Source organism: Taeniopygia guttata, chromosome 1A (assembly GCF_048771995.1).
Source record: "Taeniopygia guttata chromosome 1A, bTaeGut7.mat, whole genome shotgun sequence".
Taxonomy (NCBI): Eukaryota; Metazoa; Chordata; class Aves; order Passeriformes; family Estrildidae; genus Taeniopygia; species Taeniopygia guttata.
Window position 1 is genome coordinate 5,834,427 of NC_133025.1, and position 17,634 is coordinate 5,852,060.

Genomic DNA, 17,634 nt, shown 5'->3' on the forward strand with positions numbered 1-17,634 from the left:
CAGTACTTGCAAGGGGAAGCTGCCTGTGCTCAGAAAGAACTTGCCTGAGAGCTGTGTTGTTCTCTTTTACTGCATGTGCTGAGTACAGTATGATGTTCGAGGTAATAAATTACTTGCTGAGGTTATTTTTCTTGTTCTTGCCTCCTTATTAATTGTAAGTGTGCATTCATAAATACTGTACTTTCATAAGCAAAGCTTTCTCCAAAAAAAGAAGAAAATGTTTCCTGTTGTTCTGTGTGACAACATGACATACTGAGAAATCACTTACCTTGAGATCCATAAGTGATGTATAGTTACAATAACAGCTTTCCGATAAGACGGGAAATCCTTCATTTCAGTAGATGACATGATTCCAGTGAATGGTATCTAATTTGAAACAGTTTTATATCATCTATAATCTTTTAGAGGGCCTGGGAAAGCACAGCTATTTTATTATTTTATAGCCTGCAGTTATATAAGAAAGATATAAAACGTACAGATTATTTTGTCTTTTGCTCATTGTAGAGTGAAAGGATAGTACCTATTTAACTTTTGTCTCTGCCCCTTTAATTTTCTTATTCACTACACACTTCTTTGAGAGTCATTCTTTTCTTTTCTTTTTTACACCTACCTTTAAATATTTTATGGGTAGAGAGCTTATAATATGTATTGTCACGGCAGTTGTCTCTAGAGGTCAGCAATGAGTTTAATAATGAGATGCGAACCAGTGACTCTGTAAAACCCATTTCAGGTTATAAATGGCATGTTTTATTGAATCTAGTGTTAAAGGTTGTTAACGTATCAATTGGTGATGGTCAGGGTTAAACAAGCTTCAACATGAGCCCTCTCATGTTAGGAAACTGTCAGTAAGGTATTTTTCCACTTTCCTCTTCACTGAAGCCTGGTCTGTGTATCACATCCATTTTTCTGGAGGTGTTCTGCAGTTTAAACTCTCCAGGCCTGAGCTGGATCTTTTATTAGTTTTTCACCGATATAATTTTAAGCACAATGGCATCGCTCCCAAATTCATCTTGATTGTGTGAAGAGAATTTGGACCATGAGTTTTTAGCAGGAACTTTTGAAATCAAGTCAAAACCTATTTGAAGCATTGTGTTAAATCTTGCCTCTTGGTTTGTGAATGTACCAGAATACTGAGTTAATGAACTTGGAGTAACGATGTGTGACTGAAGAGGATGACTTTATAAATGTGCTTGTCAGGTAACACTGATCTTTGTGTTGTGACCATGAGCTGCAAAAATAACTTCTTCACCTGAATTTGGTCTAAAGTTGGCTTCTCTGGTTTGGGCAGTTTAAAAAGTGAGAGGTTTTTAATGTTGTTAGAATAGCCTTTATTCAAAGTATCTCCTCTTAGGGGCACATAAACACATCTGTGAAGAGCAATAGATTGATTCTCTGTTTACAAAAGGCCTGAAATTGGGATGGGTATTTCTCTTTTATCCTGCATATTCCTGAATTTTCAATAGTTGCCTTTCTTTCCTCTGTTGTCTCACCACTCCATTGCTCCTCAGAGACATCAATAACAGCAATGGCCTTGTGGAGCAACTTACGCCTTTTTTCTTCTTTCTGTTTTTGCTTGCTGAATGGACATGCTGCCTCACATTCCCACAAATTTTAAGTCTCCTGCAGTGCCCAGTGTATTGTTGATGTCAGGAAAAATCCAAAGCACTAAAGAAGACAGAGAATGACAGAAGATCCTTTTTTTTCCTATAAAACTGATCTAATAACAGTGGTAGCGACCAAGTGCTGGGCTATTAAAGTACATTTAGGAAACAAATGATTCAAAGAGAGCAGAATTGTTAAAACTGAAGAAAATTTATGCATCCCTACAACTGCATCTACCTTGTGGCTTTGCCTTTGCCTAGGACACACTGGGGAGTTGTGCGAGCAGCACAGGGAATACATTGATTTGCAAGGCCGGGGAGCATTCTGGACTTTGAGTAAATCTAACAGAAACATTCACAGCAATATTTTATATTTTCTGAAGAATCCAGCAACTTTTTCCCTGGTGGTTAAGTTACTTCACCAAAAGCAATGCAGATGTAGGTTTCTGTGCAGCTTTGAAAGCATATTTGATAGGAGGGCACGGATGTTCTCTCCTGCTCAGCTGTTTTTGTTTCCCAGAGTTTGTCATAACAATCTTTTATTAAAAAAATGGAATTGCCTCTGACATTTTCAGGCAATACACAGCTGTGCTGCACTGAAAAATGATACAAAAGTAGAAAAAACATACATTTTTTCACCTGTTCATGTGAATTGGTAAGGAATTACTCAGGAGAGAAAAGGCAGTGGCCCTGCTGCTGCCAGAAGGTTTGTGCAGTCAAATCCCAGTAACTACGCAGAGCCCAAGAAAGAAAATTAAAATGGGGGTTTTTTTGCAAGCTTAAACATCTCCCACATTGAATCTCAGTGTGAGGTCAGTTCTGGAGGCTTTTGAGAAGCTATAATAAAATTTCCCTGAACACACCACAGTGGCCACAGGGCTGGCTATCACCAATTTCCTGCGGAAAACTCTGATTGTGAGGGAGGTCAACTGCTGTGGTGTTATTATTCCTGAAAGAACAAACCCACCATTTGTAGAAATTTTATTGGAGCTATCAACAATTCAGTGTGGGAGCAGTATCATTTAGTAGAAAAAGCTGAGGACACACCAGCCTGAGTGTGCCAAGGTGGGATGTTCAGCACAGAACACTGCAGTAACAGGGACATGAATGGAGGAAAAGGTTGAAAAGGAAAAAGGATTTGGAATTTTATGGAAGCCAGAATTGTTATGTGTTGTGGTGGAAGCTTTATGAATGAATGTGTAATGGATTCTAAACAAAAATATGAGATACTAAACAATTATATGAAGCTGTTTTAGGAATCAAGATCTCTTCTTCTTCAGTCCTAAAAGAATCAGCAGAGATTTTTAATTACAAGCAAAGTTCATTTGTCAAACTCAACTCCTCTGAGTACATTTGAAATGCTTGCTAGTTCTTAAATTACTTGAAAATTACATCTTGGTTTTGGCAGTGGTTGAGCTCAAGGAAAAAAAAGTTGGTAAAACAGAAACCAAGCATGCCATACTAATGAGGGCTGTAACTTTAGAGGTCTTCTGAAACTAGATACAGCAAATTAAAGATTTATATGAGTCCAATGGGCCCAATGATATTTTATTTTTTTTAATCTTCCTCATTATAAAATACTCCTTCGCCATTTTATTTTTCTTATAAGCCTATAATATACAGTGATATTCTTAATTTATATAATTTCAACATGTTTAATATTAAATTGTGTCTCTTTTTAGCCCTTCATTAAAAACATCACTCTTGATTTTTTATGACTAGCCAACCTGCCTTACTCTCTTTCATTTTTGTTTTTAGATGCATCATCCTATTCAGATGAAACCTGCAGATAGTGAAAAGTCAAATGGTATGTGTTCAATTTATTTTTACTTAATTGTGTCTTTCTCTAAACTAAAGTAAGCACAACATTGTGAGAGTTTTTGCTTTAATCCTTTTGTGGTGAAAATAATAGGCAGTTTCCCTACAACTGACATGCCAGGAAGATGTTGAGCAGCTCTGAACTCCCTTTTATCTTCTGCTTTAGACAAGGAAGTAAATGTCCTCAAAAAAGGGTCTTTCTTGTACCTGCTGTATGTCATGACCTACCTCACTACATACATCCTTCCCTTGGGTTGTCCTAACAGTGAGGAAATGTGGGAGCACCTGAGATTGATAAGATGGAGATAAAATGTTGATGCTGAAAATTTAAAATAAAAGAAACAAAAAGGCATACCTGTGTTAACAAATTATGTAAGTACATGATCAGCCTTAAACATTTGCCAAAAGTACCTTTTTACAGAATGATGCCATTCTGAATCAGAGCCAAATTTAGATTTTAATCATATGCTTCATTATGAGCTGGGAAGCCCACTTTGGAGCTCTCTGTATACTTATTCCTCAAAACGATTGAAAAATGAATGCTATAAAGACAGTAATATCCATTTGGAATACTAGGGTACTGCCTAAGTGGATGTATATGACATGCAAAATAGATGGCAAGCTAAATCTATTAAACATGCCAGGTTTATATATTCAGGGAAATAAGATAATCGAATGGTAGTGCAACTTGGCAGCGTGTGATTCTTTAAAAATATATACGTGTATATTTTGCCCCTTGATTTGTTCCTGTAATTTTCTAAAATATATGTTAAAGATATCATCTGCCTTCTTAGATTGCAAGAGCTTCATTTTCCCTTAAGGCCCACATAATCAGAGCTGGTTCCTCCAACAGGCATCTTTGCACCTCATTAATTAGTAATCAGGGCAGAAGCCGTGCACTTAGAGATCTACATACCTGCAAATGTAAATTATGATTGGGCTCTAAATCTCTCCGCAAGGCTTTTTTAAGGCTTCTTTTTTTGCTAATTGTAGTGCATCCCTTTTTCAGGCTTCTCCAAGGATTATGAAGTTTGGAAGAAAATTAAAACTTCACATTATGCTAGGTTTCCCGTTATGACAACTTTCCAAAACATAGTGGCCATAAGCACAGGAAATATGAGCCACCACCCATTTGTATGGGAGGGGGTGTTCTCTCAGGTTGGAATCATAGAATCATTGAATATTCTGAGTTGGAAATTATAGATATCCATCCATGAGGATTCCCAAAGTCTAATTCCTGGCCCTGCACAGGACAATTCCAAAAATCCCAACATGTGCTTAAGAGCATTGTCGAAATGCTCCTTGACCTCTGTCAGTCTGGCGCTGTGACCATTGCTCTGGGGAGCCTCTTCCAGTGCCCAGCCTCCCTGTGGGTGAAGAACATTTTCCCAAAGATTTTTTTGCAGTGATTTCTTGCTGTCTTTGAGTGCTCAGAATAGAGGTTAAGGCACCTGGGTGGGCAGGAGAACTGAACTTTTCAGGCCCCACTGCAGTCAAGGCAAACATTACTGTTGGAATCCAGACTCCAGGCACTAGTATTTACTGCTAGCAGTGGGCACAATTATCCCTTAGGCACAGAAATGCTGGCCTGAACCCTCTGGACTAAGTATGGCCTCTATGGGTTCTTCTTTCAAAGACAAATTTCACCTCAATTTCCTTGGCAAATTAGAAAAATAAGAGGCAATGGGCCAAAATTGACTCCCAGTGAGTTACTTGTTCATTGCCTGAAGTGTTTCTTTCTAAAGGAGATTGAACATATTGGAAAAACACTGTGGGGAATTGTGCAAATTCTGTCCTTCTCTGCAAGTAGTGCCTGCTTGGAAAGCAGGGTAGGTTAGCTCCTGGCTGCTGCTGTTAGTCTGGGGTTATCTGCATGAAACTCCTGTCTGCACTGTGGGAATACTCTCTTATTTTCTGGCATCTATTCCAAGCATAAAAATCACAAGGGATTGTGTTTTTTCGCCTTTTTTTTTTTTTCCTTGCCTTTCTTTGTATTTTTGGGGAAAAAACAAATTGTCAGTTCAGGGGTTCCAACTGTCAAATTAAACACCTTTTAAAATTTCGATTCCTGAAGGGTGTGGGAACTTCTGATAGGCATGTTCAAGGGATGGTGAACTGCTTTTTTCTTTTTTAATCAACTGGAGAAACAGAAGGCAAACTAATACCATGATGATGGTAATAATGGTACCGCTCCTCTGAAAGGCAGGGTATAGGCATGGGGTTCATGGAGTGGGTGACAGTTTGCCAGCAGCTTGGAGATCAAGAAAGAAAAAGCAACAGCATGGGGGATGTGGAGGTTTGTTTGGCACATGTTTCCCATATGCTCCAGGCTATCCATCTGAGGAGGTATATATCCATGCCAACAGCAAACTGTAAACTGTACCTCTTCAACCAGATTGGTAAGTTCAAAGGGGAAAAGAAAAAAGACATGCCAAGGCATCTTGGTTTTCACGATCCATGGTAGTTGAGCTTTTGAGGAATACTCGAGTCTCTTTGATTTCTGAGTCGTGGGAGGATCCCCATGGATTTTATGGGTAAAGGTGTGTTTCTCAGTTTGCAAAGAGGCTAAAGCAATATTCTTATGGAAATATGTGTAGGATAAGTTGAGCACTCTACAATTCTTCTGAGCTTGTACATGTTTGTGAAGGATTGATAGACCTATTCAAGTTCCATAGGGAGGAAAGACATGTCCTCTCATTCAATTTACAGAAGTTTTCAAAGAACAATATTTGCTGTGTGATTAAATGCCCCCTCCCCATATTGAGTCCCTTGTGAAAAAGCTTTGAATGAGCATCCAAGCCAGAGACTCCTGGGATTAAATGCTCCTTTTGCATCACTGTTCCTGCCCTTAGATGTCTGCATCACCTGAGGAATCTGTCCCTTGATACCAGAGGCCAAGCTCATGGAAGCTGGGAGATGGGTATGGAAGGGACACCTCCAGCACACCTGGACCAGGTTGCTCAGAGCCCCATCCAGCCTGGCTGTGAACACTTCCAGGGCTGGGACATCCACAGCTCTGCTGGGCAACCTGTTCCAGTGGTTCCTTCCCTGCCTACAATGTGTCTAAGTAATTTCTCTGCTCATGCAGATGAAGCAAATCTTGATCTCTTCCACCAAGCTTTTAGTATCTAGAGTTGATGGGGCAAGACTTGCCTTCAAATTTAATTAATTTGACTACCCAGGGGGATTCTGAAAAGTTTCTTATTGTTGAAAATCATAACAACTCTTGAAGATTTGCAGATTATGAATCTTGTAGTGTGTCCTGGTCTGATCACCTTTGTGCAGGTTGTTTTAACCTGTCTAGAAAGTTTTGGTTAAGGATTTTCTGACAAAAAATCATGTTTTCAACTTTGAAAGCTCCACCATTACTAGACTTACCACTCACAGTATTTATCATTTTCCCTTTTTCAAACAAAGGGGGTTCCTCCAGTCTGATGCTGAAAATCTTGCAAACACCTGCTTAACTTTAAGTTGTCTGTGGCCATTAACATCCTACAATTTTTAAATGCTTAAATGTCTTGGATCTGGATTTGAACACAGTCAATACTTTCAGGCACATATCCTGCAGACAGTATGCTCTTAAATGGATCAAAGCATCACTACTTCAGGGAAAATGACAGAATTCGGTATTAAAAAAAATAAAGTAGGGAGGAGGGTAGCTGAGTAATCTTATAATTTATTTTTATTGATTTCATTAATGGAAATTTTTAAAAATAATTTTTAAATTCTAAATGGCACAACTTTGCTGAATTGGAGGTAGTAATTAGATGCCATATGTTAGCACTAACACATAGAAAAGTTGATAATTAATGCAGGCAGCTCCAGATTCAGGTGTGACTTTGACAGATTATATGCAAGGGGTTTTCACAGGCTTACAGCTAGGAATAAAAAATCTGATTTCACCTTTTCCCTTCTATATGGGAGTAAAAAAACCAAAAGCAAACCAAAAAAAAAAAATCCTCCACACCATTTATACATAATTAACTACTTTTCTAGTTGCTCAAAAGAGAAGGCATCTTCTGGGGAGAAAATTCATTCTTTATCTGAAGATCACTCCTCAGAAATGTACAATAAAGGGTTATAATTTTGATCTTTCAAAATTTTGGGGGTTTAGAGGAGTGAAAAAAAAATGTTATGTTGAATCTTCAGGAAGAGTTCTCACAATTATTACAGGGTTTAATTCTTTTGTAGCATTCAGAATATAATCTCTACTCCTTTATCCTCCTGGGTTAGCACAAGCAATCTAATACAGCCTGCAAGAAATGCTCATTACTGAAACAAATTGAGTAAAGCTAAAAAATTAGATGCTTCAGGATGTTATTCTGCAAGCTGGGTGTAGTGCTGTCAGAAGACAGGAGGCTCAGTTTGAAAAGTTCCCCTCCCAGCAGAGACAGATTTCATCTCAGATAACCTTTGATGGCTAAAGCAGAGTTCTGGGTTCAAACATGATGCCCTGGCACATGTGCTAGTGATAGCAGTGTTTGCTTTGACAGGGTTACAAGAGCAACTCTACTTATTTTAAAATAGGTATCTGTATGTCTTCATGCAGTGCTCCTGCATTCTGGCAAACCCCACCCCAAAACCAGCAGGCTTAGCACTGGATGTGTCACTCAAAGTGCCCTGGCAGCACAGCCAACCTGCATTTGTAATGTGTTGGGATGGATTAAAGGTGAACCCCATAATGTGTTAATCAAGAAACTGTGCAGTTTCACACTTTCCTTCCTATAAACAGAACTTCAGGCCTTGTTTACTGTGACCTTCTGGCTGCTTCTGCTCCATCAAGGAGGGGCACTCAGCCACCCCAACCTACCTGCTGCTTCCAAACTGTTGTATCTCCTTCATTCCCCCAGAGTGGTGTAAAATAGTCAGAAAGTTCAACTAAGCCCATAAGCGAGGTTCAGAAATAATGATGTCAAACACATGCTAAAAAAGTTTTGATTGTTCTGGATTTTGAATTGTTGAAACCTACCCCAAAGGTGGGAGAAAGAGTTATCAACCAACAGTGAAATGCTTTTCAGATATGTGTACATGTGCTGGCCCTTGCACATTGTTATCCTTCCCCCTTGTTCTTTGCCTGCTGTCATTGCCCAAAGCACTCTCAGCTCCCAGGCTTTGCCCAGCCCCTCAAAGCTCATTCACTCCTGATGTCCCTGCAGCTGGAGCTCAGGACATCTGGATGTTGTCATGATGCCTAAGATCTGGGAGTTGGCTGGAAGGTAACAGCCTCCATCAATCCATTCAGACAGTGTAAAAAAATCTGTAATCTACTCTCTACTCTGTAATCATTAGCAAGGGAGAGACTCCCATGACAAAGGCCATGCCACCTGGCTGGGAGAGGTGAGATCTGTCACTCTTTGAAGGAGCTGATCTCTTGGCATTGCCAACAACCAGCTGAGCTGAGACCAAACCTGTAGGTCACTGAAGTTAGGCCAGATTTAGGCTTCCATCCTTTCCCTAAGCAGAAGTGCCTGTCCCAGCCTCAGTGCATTGCTGGGTCATGTGTGTTTAATCCCCATTTTACAGTCCATAACATAAATCCAACACACACAGGAAAATCCACAGGTTTGGCAGATCCAGAGGGATGTTTGCTCACCGCTAAAAACATTTGACCCACACTTTCTTGCACTCTGTTGTCTGATTCTCAAGCCTTGCCTGTGTGGCTGGTAAGAATTCATTTTAGAAAGAAAGAAATGGCTGACCAAAAATGCAGAAATAACTCTTAAAAATCAGTCTTATCGAGGTGGAAAAGTATCCCCTTCTCCGTGTGGGAAAAACTCTTTCAGCCTAATAATATCAGATGTTCTATCAGATGGAGTGAAAACATGTCATTTTGATCTTAACAATTGTCACTTTAAATGTTTTTTTTATGCTGGGCCTCTAGCCAGAAAAAGAATAGCAATTTTCTTAAGCTTCAACACTGATCAGCACTGACTAATGGCACTGAATGCAGAGCACGTCATCATATCAATATGTTTTCTGTACTCCAAGCATTCTTCATGAAATCTGCATTTTTAAGATGTACAGTACACAGGAGCTGGATGTTTAATTTACTATAAAATCACCCTCAAGCTGCAAACCTGCAAATCATGTTAGTTAAATGGCATATTTATAGGTTTACTACCAAAACTGAAGGAGGCCGATGGGGAGTTTGTCACCTGCTACTCTTTGGAAAATTAAAACAAAGCCTTCTGTTCACATCTTATTTCTTTTGAGTCTCCACGTGAATCTCCTTGGTTTGAGGCTTTGTCCTGGCACCAAAGCAGGACCCAAGCATCCTCTTTTGGGATGCTGTGGCAGGCATTTGTCCAGCTTAGCCAGCAGCTATTTTTAAAAGAGAGTTGGAACTTAGCCACCCTTAAAGTAGACCTGCACACACTGTATTTCCAGCCTAAGATCAAATTTAAACTAGTTGGTACTAGCTGACACAGAGACACAAAATACAAGGTTCATGACACAGAGCAGAAGGCAATGCTTGGAAATGTGCTTGGCACCAAGGCTTCACCCAGCCTGACCTCAGTCCGTGGTGTGGAGAAATCCAGGCCTGGCAGCCCAGCTGGATCCCTTGTCTCACAACCTTTCCTGCATTATGGCCATATCTGTGGCTGTTGTTGAGGGGACAGGCTGGCCAGGGAACTTCCTCAAAGAGATTGCTCAAGGCAATATAGGAATAGTCTGCAGTCAGCTTACAGGCATCCTTCCACCAGCAGAAGTGGCTGCCTGTACTCCTCTTATAGCTGTGAGCAAGGGAATTCAGCATTCCCACCCTTAAAATAATATTTAGCAACATCAAGGTCAGCTATATATTATGAATCAGATGTAAAGCTTCATAATGAGACATATATATTTATATATATAAATAAAAATATCCCAACTTGCAGGTCTTATTTGCAATCACACATATTCAGCTCCTGATCTGTATATAACTGGCTCATCCCATGCATTCATCATTTCTTAACCCTTTCTGGAGGGTTCACCTGTGTGTGGAACCTCAATATAAAGTGTGAATGAAAATGTTCAGTCTTGAGGAATCTCTACTGAAAAAAACATCTTCCCCTGGGTGTTAAATTCACACCAATTTTCTTGCAAGCTTGTAGAGTGAGAAGCTGGGATTGTTGGGGCTGGTCTCTGTTTTGGGTTCTGAAAAATGCATGGGTTTGGTGCTTGCTTTTATAAAAGCTACAAATACTTTTTAAAGTCAGCGATTTAAGGAGAAAATTACTTCAAACGCCTCTCATGATCAATAAACATGAACCTCTTCTTGTTATTCTTGAAATTATTAAATGCACTGAAAATGTTGAAGTATAACAGAAATAAAATCCTAGAAAAAATGGACACGGTTCCTTCTTCCTCAGCTGCAATTTTTTCCATATGGCAGACTTGTACTAATACAGGAGACAGAGTTAGAGAGCAAGGGAGAAATCAGTTTTTTGGGTTTTTTTTTGTAAGCTCAGAAATGAAAATACTTCATTACAAAAATAATTTGCACAATAATAGAAATAAGTAAGTGCACTGCAGAATCTCTGGAGTAAAGCTTTCCTTCCCTCTTTGCTTCCCCACAAACCCTGACAGTCTGCTCATTAACAGGGAATTGGATTTACATGCAATTTCCAGAGAAGAAGAAAGCACTGGTGTATGTACTGTATAATAAGCACTTAGATTTTTGGTTTAATATAGATGGGTGGGTGCATTAACATTTGGAAGTTTTTCCAGAGTGAATTAAGTTTTGATGACCTCTTTCATTTTTGACAAGAGTCCCCTGCTTTAGACCTGTAAATTTGAGTTTGATTAATAGGACTGTGTGCATCCTGCTTCAGCAGTCCAGCTTGTGCTGGTGTTGGTGACAGTGCAGGCAGGAAATATTCTACCAATAATTCAGGTAAAGCACGTTTTTGATGGTGGTTTTTTTGCAAACTCAACATCATTACGCATCAAAGGGTGTTCAGGTGGTGTCCAGAAATATGTCTTGTGACCTCCTGAAGGACAGAGGGCTGTGTCACTAAAAAAAATCCAGCAGAAAAATGTAATGCATTCTTTTTCCAGAGAAGTCATTGCACATCTGCCTTTTCCAGTGCTGTGCATTAAGCTGGCTGAAATTGAAAGCTCAGATAGGAATTGCTCGCAAAACATTTCTCAGGAATATTTTTCATTAGCTTGTATCATTACGTGCACAATCCCTTCTTTACCCTCACCCCATCATGATTTCTTTCACACATGAGGGGGATGAGGGAGTTTATCTGAATTAGAATCTATGCAAAGATATCTTTAAAAGTGTCTTAAATGGAGGATACCTTCCTTTTAGAAGACATGAAGGAGATGTGTATGCAGAGTGACTGAGACAGCCAATTAATATGTTATATAAACAGCAAGCACCATTATAAAAAGGAAAGAGACAGAAAAACGAGATATTTGGGGGGGAAAGGAGGGGGGAAGGGAGGTTGTAAGTATAAACTGTTTGCCTTAGGACTTGTCTTCAGTCACAGAGCCAGACTCACATGACTGGAGCTTGGTTTGATGTGGTAATGAAGCATTGATCACAGCAAAAAGATGAAATGGCCTTTGCTCATTCATTATTTTTATCTTCTAGCTGTGGAAGACAGAAAATTGTTCATAGGAATGGTTTCGAAGAAGTGTAATGAGAATGATATCAGGGTGATGTTTTCTCCGTTCGGCCAGATAGAAGAATGCCGAATCCTTCGGGGACCAGATGGGCTGAGCCGAGGTGAGTGTGCAGCCTGTAAAGTCTCTTTCCTTAAGTGCTAATTGGGAGTTTTATGTCACAGCCGAGGTAGGCAGAGCTACTGTCTGCAGCGAGAGGTTTCTCTGTAATACGTCCCACGTGATGAAGGTATCCACATGAACTTTTCACAGTGACTGAAATTATCACCTCGTATTTCCAGTGTCAGAAAGGTCTCGGTGCCAACATATTAACTTGTGTTATCACCCTGTTTGTCAGCTGGAAAGGTTCCTTTGCACCCTGAGAAAACACCCTCAGTTTTCTGCTCTCACAAAATCAAAGTTGCTCCCCTGACCCTATTTCTGCTTTGTAGCACAAGGCCAAAGGAAAAAAAAAAAAAAAAGGATAGGACTATAAATGACTGCTTGAGGGCATGAAGGGTGATGGGAACTGGCCCTTGTTGTAGACCTATCTCCTCTATTCCTGTGTTTTCTGTAACTCTATGCAAAACATAGGTCTGCTGTAAGTGAGAAACAAAGAGGTTTCCTTGGATCTGAGAGCTTTGCCTGGACAAATGTTTGTAAAGAGAGTTTTTAAATCTTGCGCCTCTACCACAACCCAAAAAACAGGGCAGAGGTGTCAAGCATCACCATCAAGAGTGGTCAAGTGACCAACCTGAACTTTGAAATCAAATGCTGCAAAGATTTCAATAGCCAGTGATCCCTTTTGAGTGCAAAAGTACCTTTTATGGAAAAGCCTTCTGAAATCTATTGAAAATAAAGATAAATGTATATTAATGACACAGACTGCATATTATCTCCATGGTATATGGACCTGAATTTATTCTCAGAGCATGAACCTTCTCAAAAGATCAGTGCCAGGGGGGTTGCTGAGTAAAAAAGGAAATAGGGATAGTCCCATCTCTCAGTGCAGGATTATGCTGTTGTACCTGCCACAGCCATTTAATGGCACAGGGAGTAAAGTAATTTTAATTGTGGAGCTGTGAAAAACATCACATCTATAGGAAAAACAAATACATAGAAAGTACACAGTTTATGCATTTTATTACATTTTCCAAAGGCACAGAAAAAGGTAATAGCACCCACTTTGCATATAGATATGGGTATAGATTTAGATTTTACTTCTTTACTTTTGGATCTACTTATTTCTAGCAGGCATTAGGACCCACAGAATTTTGTGCAAAAATTTGTGCATGGGGGTTTCCAGTTTCTATAAAACACCTATAAATTTCAGCAAAGGAAGTGCAGGTATTCCTATATATATCATGGCACTGCTCGAAAGCACATACTGTACTACTTCCGAACAATAAGGACTTGTTGAAAAGCCACTCTTACAAAAAAATAGGGAGCTGCAAGAAAATTATCCACTTACATTTATGCTTTGTAATCCCCAAATTTTTGGGGCTGGGATGCAGCAATTCAGGCAAGGAGAGCCGCATGACCATGGCTTTTGCCTTGGGGAAGATTAGGGCACAGGTCTAAAGTTGGTTCCAGCTCAATGAGGAATGTTTACTGATGGAGTCAAGTGTTGCCATTATCTTTCTAGACCCAACACTGAGACAAAATAAGTATTTCTGATTTTTCACTGATTTCATTGTGTGAGCAGCACAAGGAAGGGATGATGGAAGACACAAGTGGGAAAGGAGCTAATTTACTGCTGAAATAACAAGATCTGCATATCAGATGTTTTGAGCCCCCAAAAAAATGTAATTGACTTGTCAGCATCACCCAACAAAGAAATGGATCTTTCCTGGGATCCATAAAAATCCCACTGCATACTTGCTTTAATTCAAAAGACTCAATATAGTAGGAGCATAGAAAAGCTAATTATGAAATCCAACAGAGTAAGTGAGGTTGGTGGGGTAGTTTTGTTCTGCTGTGAACAGCAATCTCACAACAATCAGGAGCTGAAATTCCTAAGCCACGTCTCCAACGTATCAGGCAGGGCAGCGTTGTGTGCTGGCCAGCACAGCTGTACAGTTAATGTGCTGTTCTCTCCTGCTGGAGACTGAAGATCTCAGCCCAGGTAGGTCACACACCAGTAACCACAGCAGAGCTGCATCCTCTGTGCCGCTCGGGTTCATTTCGGTCACAATCACGACTGATATTCTATCATGCCCTCATGCCTCATGCCTTGTTAAACTCGAATTGCTTTCTACACACCCATGTTCACACTTCAAAATGGGTTCAGCTGCGCCAACCAGGTTTTCAAGCAGATTTTTATCAGCTTCACAAAACCACCACTCCATGAGAGAAGGCAAAGTGTTGTAAAAATGGTTGGTATTGCAGTTGAAATGAAAAGTGCTGAGGGACAGCTGCAGAGGAGGGAGCTTGACTGAAAAAGCACAAGGTGAAAAACTGCTTCAGGAGGGAGAATTTACACCGTTAAATCTTTGTAAAGAGTTCTAAATCCTTAATGAGTTTTAATTCATGTTACCATTTCCAAGATGTTAATTCCCTTTGCCACAAACATAATTTATTTTCTCATCACCCATCCAGATGTGCTTCCCTCCTAGACACAGAGGGGTGAATGAAAAATAGTCACTGTCTGAGGAAAACACTGACCTTGCCATGCCAGAACTTTCAGGAGCTCAGTTCAGTGCTCGCAGCAGTGAGATGGAAATGTGGTCCAGTAAACTCTGTTCGGTATCTCTTTTCAATTGTATAACAAGTACACCTCATGGTATCTCAGATGAAAAAAGCTTGAACTGTATCTTCCTTGGTATTTATGCCAGTTTTCAAGCTTTCTTAAAGAGTTCAGGCAAATAATCTGCATTACTAGCATATAGTTGCAAGGAGTAACTCCTTACACAGCTCAGTAGAACAGTTTTGGTTTAGGCTGGGTTTGGGTTTGAGTTTTTTTGCTTAGTAAAGACTAAAAAGGTTCTGTTTGAATTTTATTTTAGCCCATGGCTGCACTACATCAGCAATGTTACCACTGGGAGGGTAAACAGTCAGCTGTCAACCCATAAGGCAGGATTTAGGGCTCCAGTAGCAAGGAGAAATCCTATCCTGTGGCATCAAGGGAAAATGTAACACTTAGTGATGAGTGTGATATAAGTGCTGGAGAAGGGAGAAGGGGAGAGAGATGGAGCTCATTGTAGTTCCTAACCAAGAGGGCAGAACTTGGTTCCTAACCAAAGTTGACAGAACTTTAACAAAGTCACACCCATTGCTGTCACTACTGATAATGGACCATCACCTTTTCTACTCCAAATTCCTATTGTCAGCTGTTTGAAACTCAGCTCTAAAATGAGACCAAAGTAATGATACAGCACTCCAGTGGTGGAGCAGTGTTTTAAAGAAACTGAGATTTTTTTTTTTTTTTGCTTGAGTCACATTTTCCCCCATTGTTACTCACTCCTGCATCTAAGAAATAAACATTATTTATACCTGTAATTTGCTATATTTCAATCAGCTACAAGAGTAGGCAGCAACCATAAGGCATTACCTTCCAAAGGCTCTGGGATAGTCCCTGTGAAATTAGCTGGCTGGCAGCAAGTAATTCCTAGCTGTGAAAGGTATTAAAAAGTAAAAATACCCTGTTGGCTGTAGAGATAAAGAACCCAGGGACCCAACAGCCACAGAGGCTGGCCGCCTCTTGAGCAGGGTTCGTGGGACTATCTAAAGAAGCTTGCCTCTTCCTCTACAGTATTCATTATTCCAAGAGAAGGATTCAGCCTGCCAGGTTGTTTAATCCAGCACTTTTTCTGAAGAGATAAATATGCTTTACAAAAATTCATGATTGTGATATCATGTGCTAAGCCTCATTATCATCAAAAAGTAGAAGTGAACTGCCTCAGATGATTAAGATTTTAACTCACTTATTGTAAACGGCTTAAGGAAACTTGCAGACCACCTGACTCCCAGCACTATGCAATGTCTACATGACTGCAGATGCCAACACAGACAGCCAGGCACTGAGAGCTGGAGTGTGCAAATATAGCCAGAAATCCCCAGGTTTGATTTGTAGCTGTGTAGCTGTGCCACTGATGTGCTGTATTGACCACAGGTGAGTTGGTCGCTCATCATCTCTGTTATCCTGTTGCTTAAAATAAGGGTAGAGATGCTCTTCTGCCTTTGTAAAATGCTTTTTTTAGATCAGTGGATCAATATCTCTGTATCACTCTAGGAATTATTACCATCCGTAATGATGATAAAAAAAAAATCCTCTTACCCTTATCACAGGAGCACCACATAGCAAATTATTCTGCTGTATTGCTACGTGCAGATTTATATATCAGATACCAGAAAGAAGTCTACTGGGTTAATAGCATGCACTGGAAAAACCTGCTAATAGCATGGAGAGAGAGTTGGATATACCATGAAAATTGTGAGAAAGCTCAAAATGCATTTTTCTACATCTTCTAGGCTCCTAATTGTATGATTTTTTAACAAAACATCACCAGGCACATGGGACAATTGAACATTTCTGCAGACATTGATTACAAGGATTGTTTTTTCATTCTCTCTTTGCTTTAAGAGCAGGTTAGAAGTGGAATAGCGAGTTACACCATGGTGAGGCAATTTAATTTCTTGAAAATCCATTCAGAACTTTCAGATTCAAGGGTTTTCTTGATGAATTAGTAAAAGAAAATTAGTATTTGCATCACAATTAATTGCAGGGAAGGATAGGTGAGGGACTTTTATGCTGGGGTTTTCTTTCTTCTGGATATTTACTGCTCCTTTCTGAGCTAAAGTAGCATGAAGTGCCAGCTGTGGGAACACCCTAGATTAGGGGGTCACCTTCTGAATTGTGCATCAGTAAGTGATGGGAAGCAAGGACATGGAAGTGCTGTGTTTTCAATAGCTCTTCAGAAGCACCTCAGTGTCTTATGCCTTTTGCTGCAATGTGGTAGCATTTTCATTTTTTCCAATCATTATGGCACATTTAATTTTGTTTTCCCTTGCTGAAACTCTTTTGCAGCTGGGAGGGAAGCAGCACATCCAACTGACCAATGTCTCTGCTGGCCTTTGGCCAGTAACTACATCTCAGATTTCCATTACTGCAGTTTTGCAGCAATTCCTCCCAAGAGGCAATCCTGAAATGAAATAATTTGCAAGAGGCTTTATTCCAACAAGAGGATCATCGAGGCACAATTATAGAATATGGTCTTTGGTACCCGTTTAATTCTGGGTTTGTGTGAATTCCACTTACTGAAGTCTGTACTTTGCAGGGTGGGTAATTGAATGTCCAATTAGAAATGCTTTGAGGGAACCATGAACTTCAGGAAATTTAAAATCTACAACCTGTCATCTGGTCAATAGTCAAATAAGCAGAGCTGAAGAGCTGAGACATGGTTACAGGATGTGCCTCTTGATACCTTTATGTGCCTGATATGCATAAACTGAAGAGCTTCTCTGTGACTTTTTCAAATTATTTTCTTTAGACTGAATTGTTGCACTTGGTCTCAGACCTGTCGTTGCATGTCTTAGGTAATACTTAACAACCAGATATCACTACGGTAAACAATTTGATGTACAATTTAGTTTGTAGATGAAATGCTTTTTAGCCACCAAG

The 17,634-nt window shown here is 39.8% G+C and overlaps 1 protein-coding gene across 22 annotated transcripts in view; it reads left to right on the plus strand.

Moving 5' to 3' along the window:
* The window catches only part of CELF2 (CUGBP Elav-like family member 2), a 544,814-nt gene that overhangs the window by 463,236 nt on the left and 63,944 nt on the right, over positions 1–17,634 (plus strand). For all 22 annotated transcript variants that reach the window (XM_072923957.1, XM_030263720.4, XM_072923958.1 and 19 more), the window contains 2 exons: positions 3,360–3,408; positions 12,004–12,138. In XM_072923957.1, coding sequence (XP_072780058.1) covers positions 3,360–3,408; positions 12,004–12,138 — 184 coding nt within the window. The remainder of the gene's footprint in view (positions 1–3,359; positions 3,409–12,003; positions 12,139–17,634) is intronic.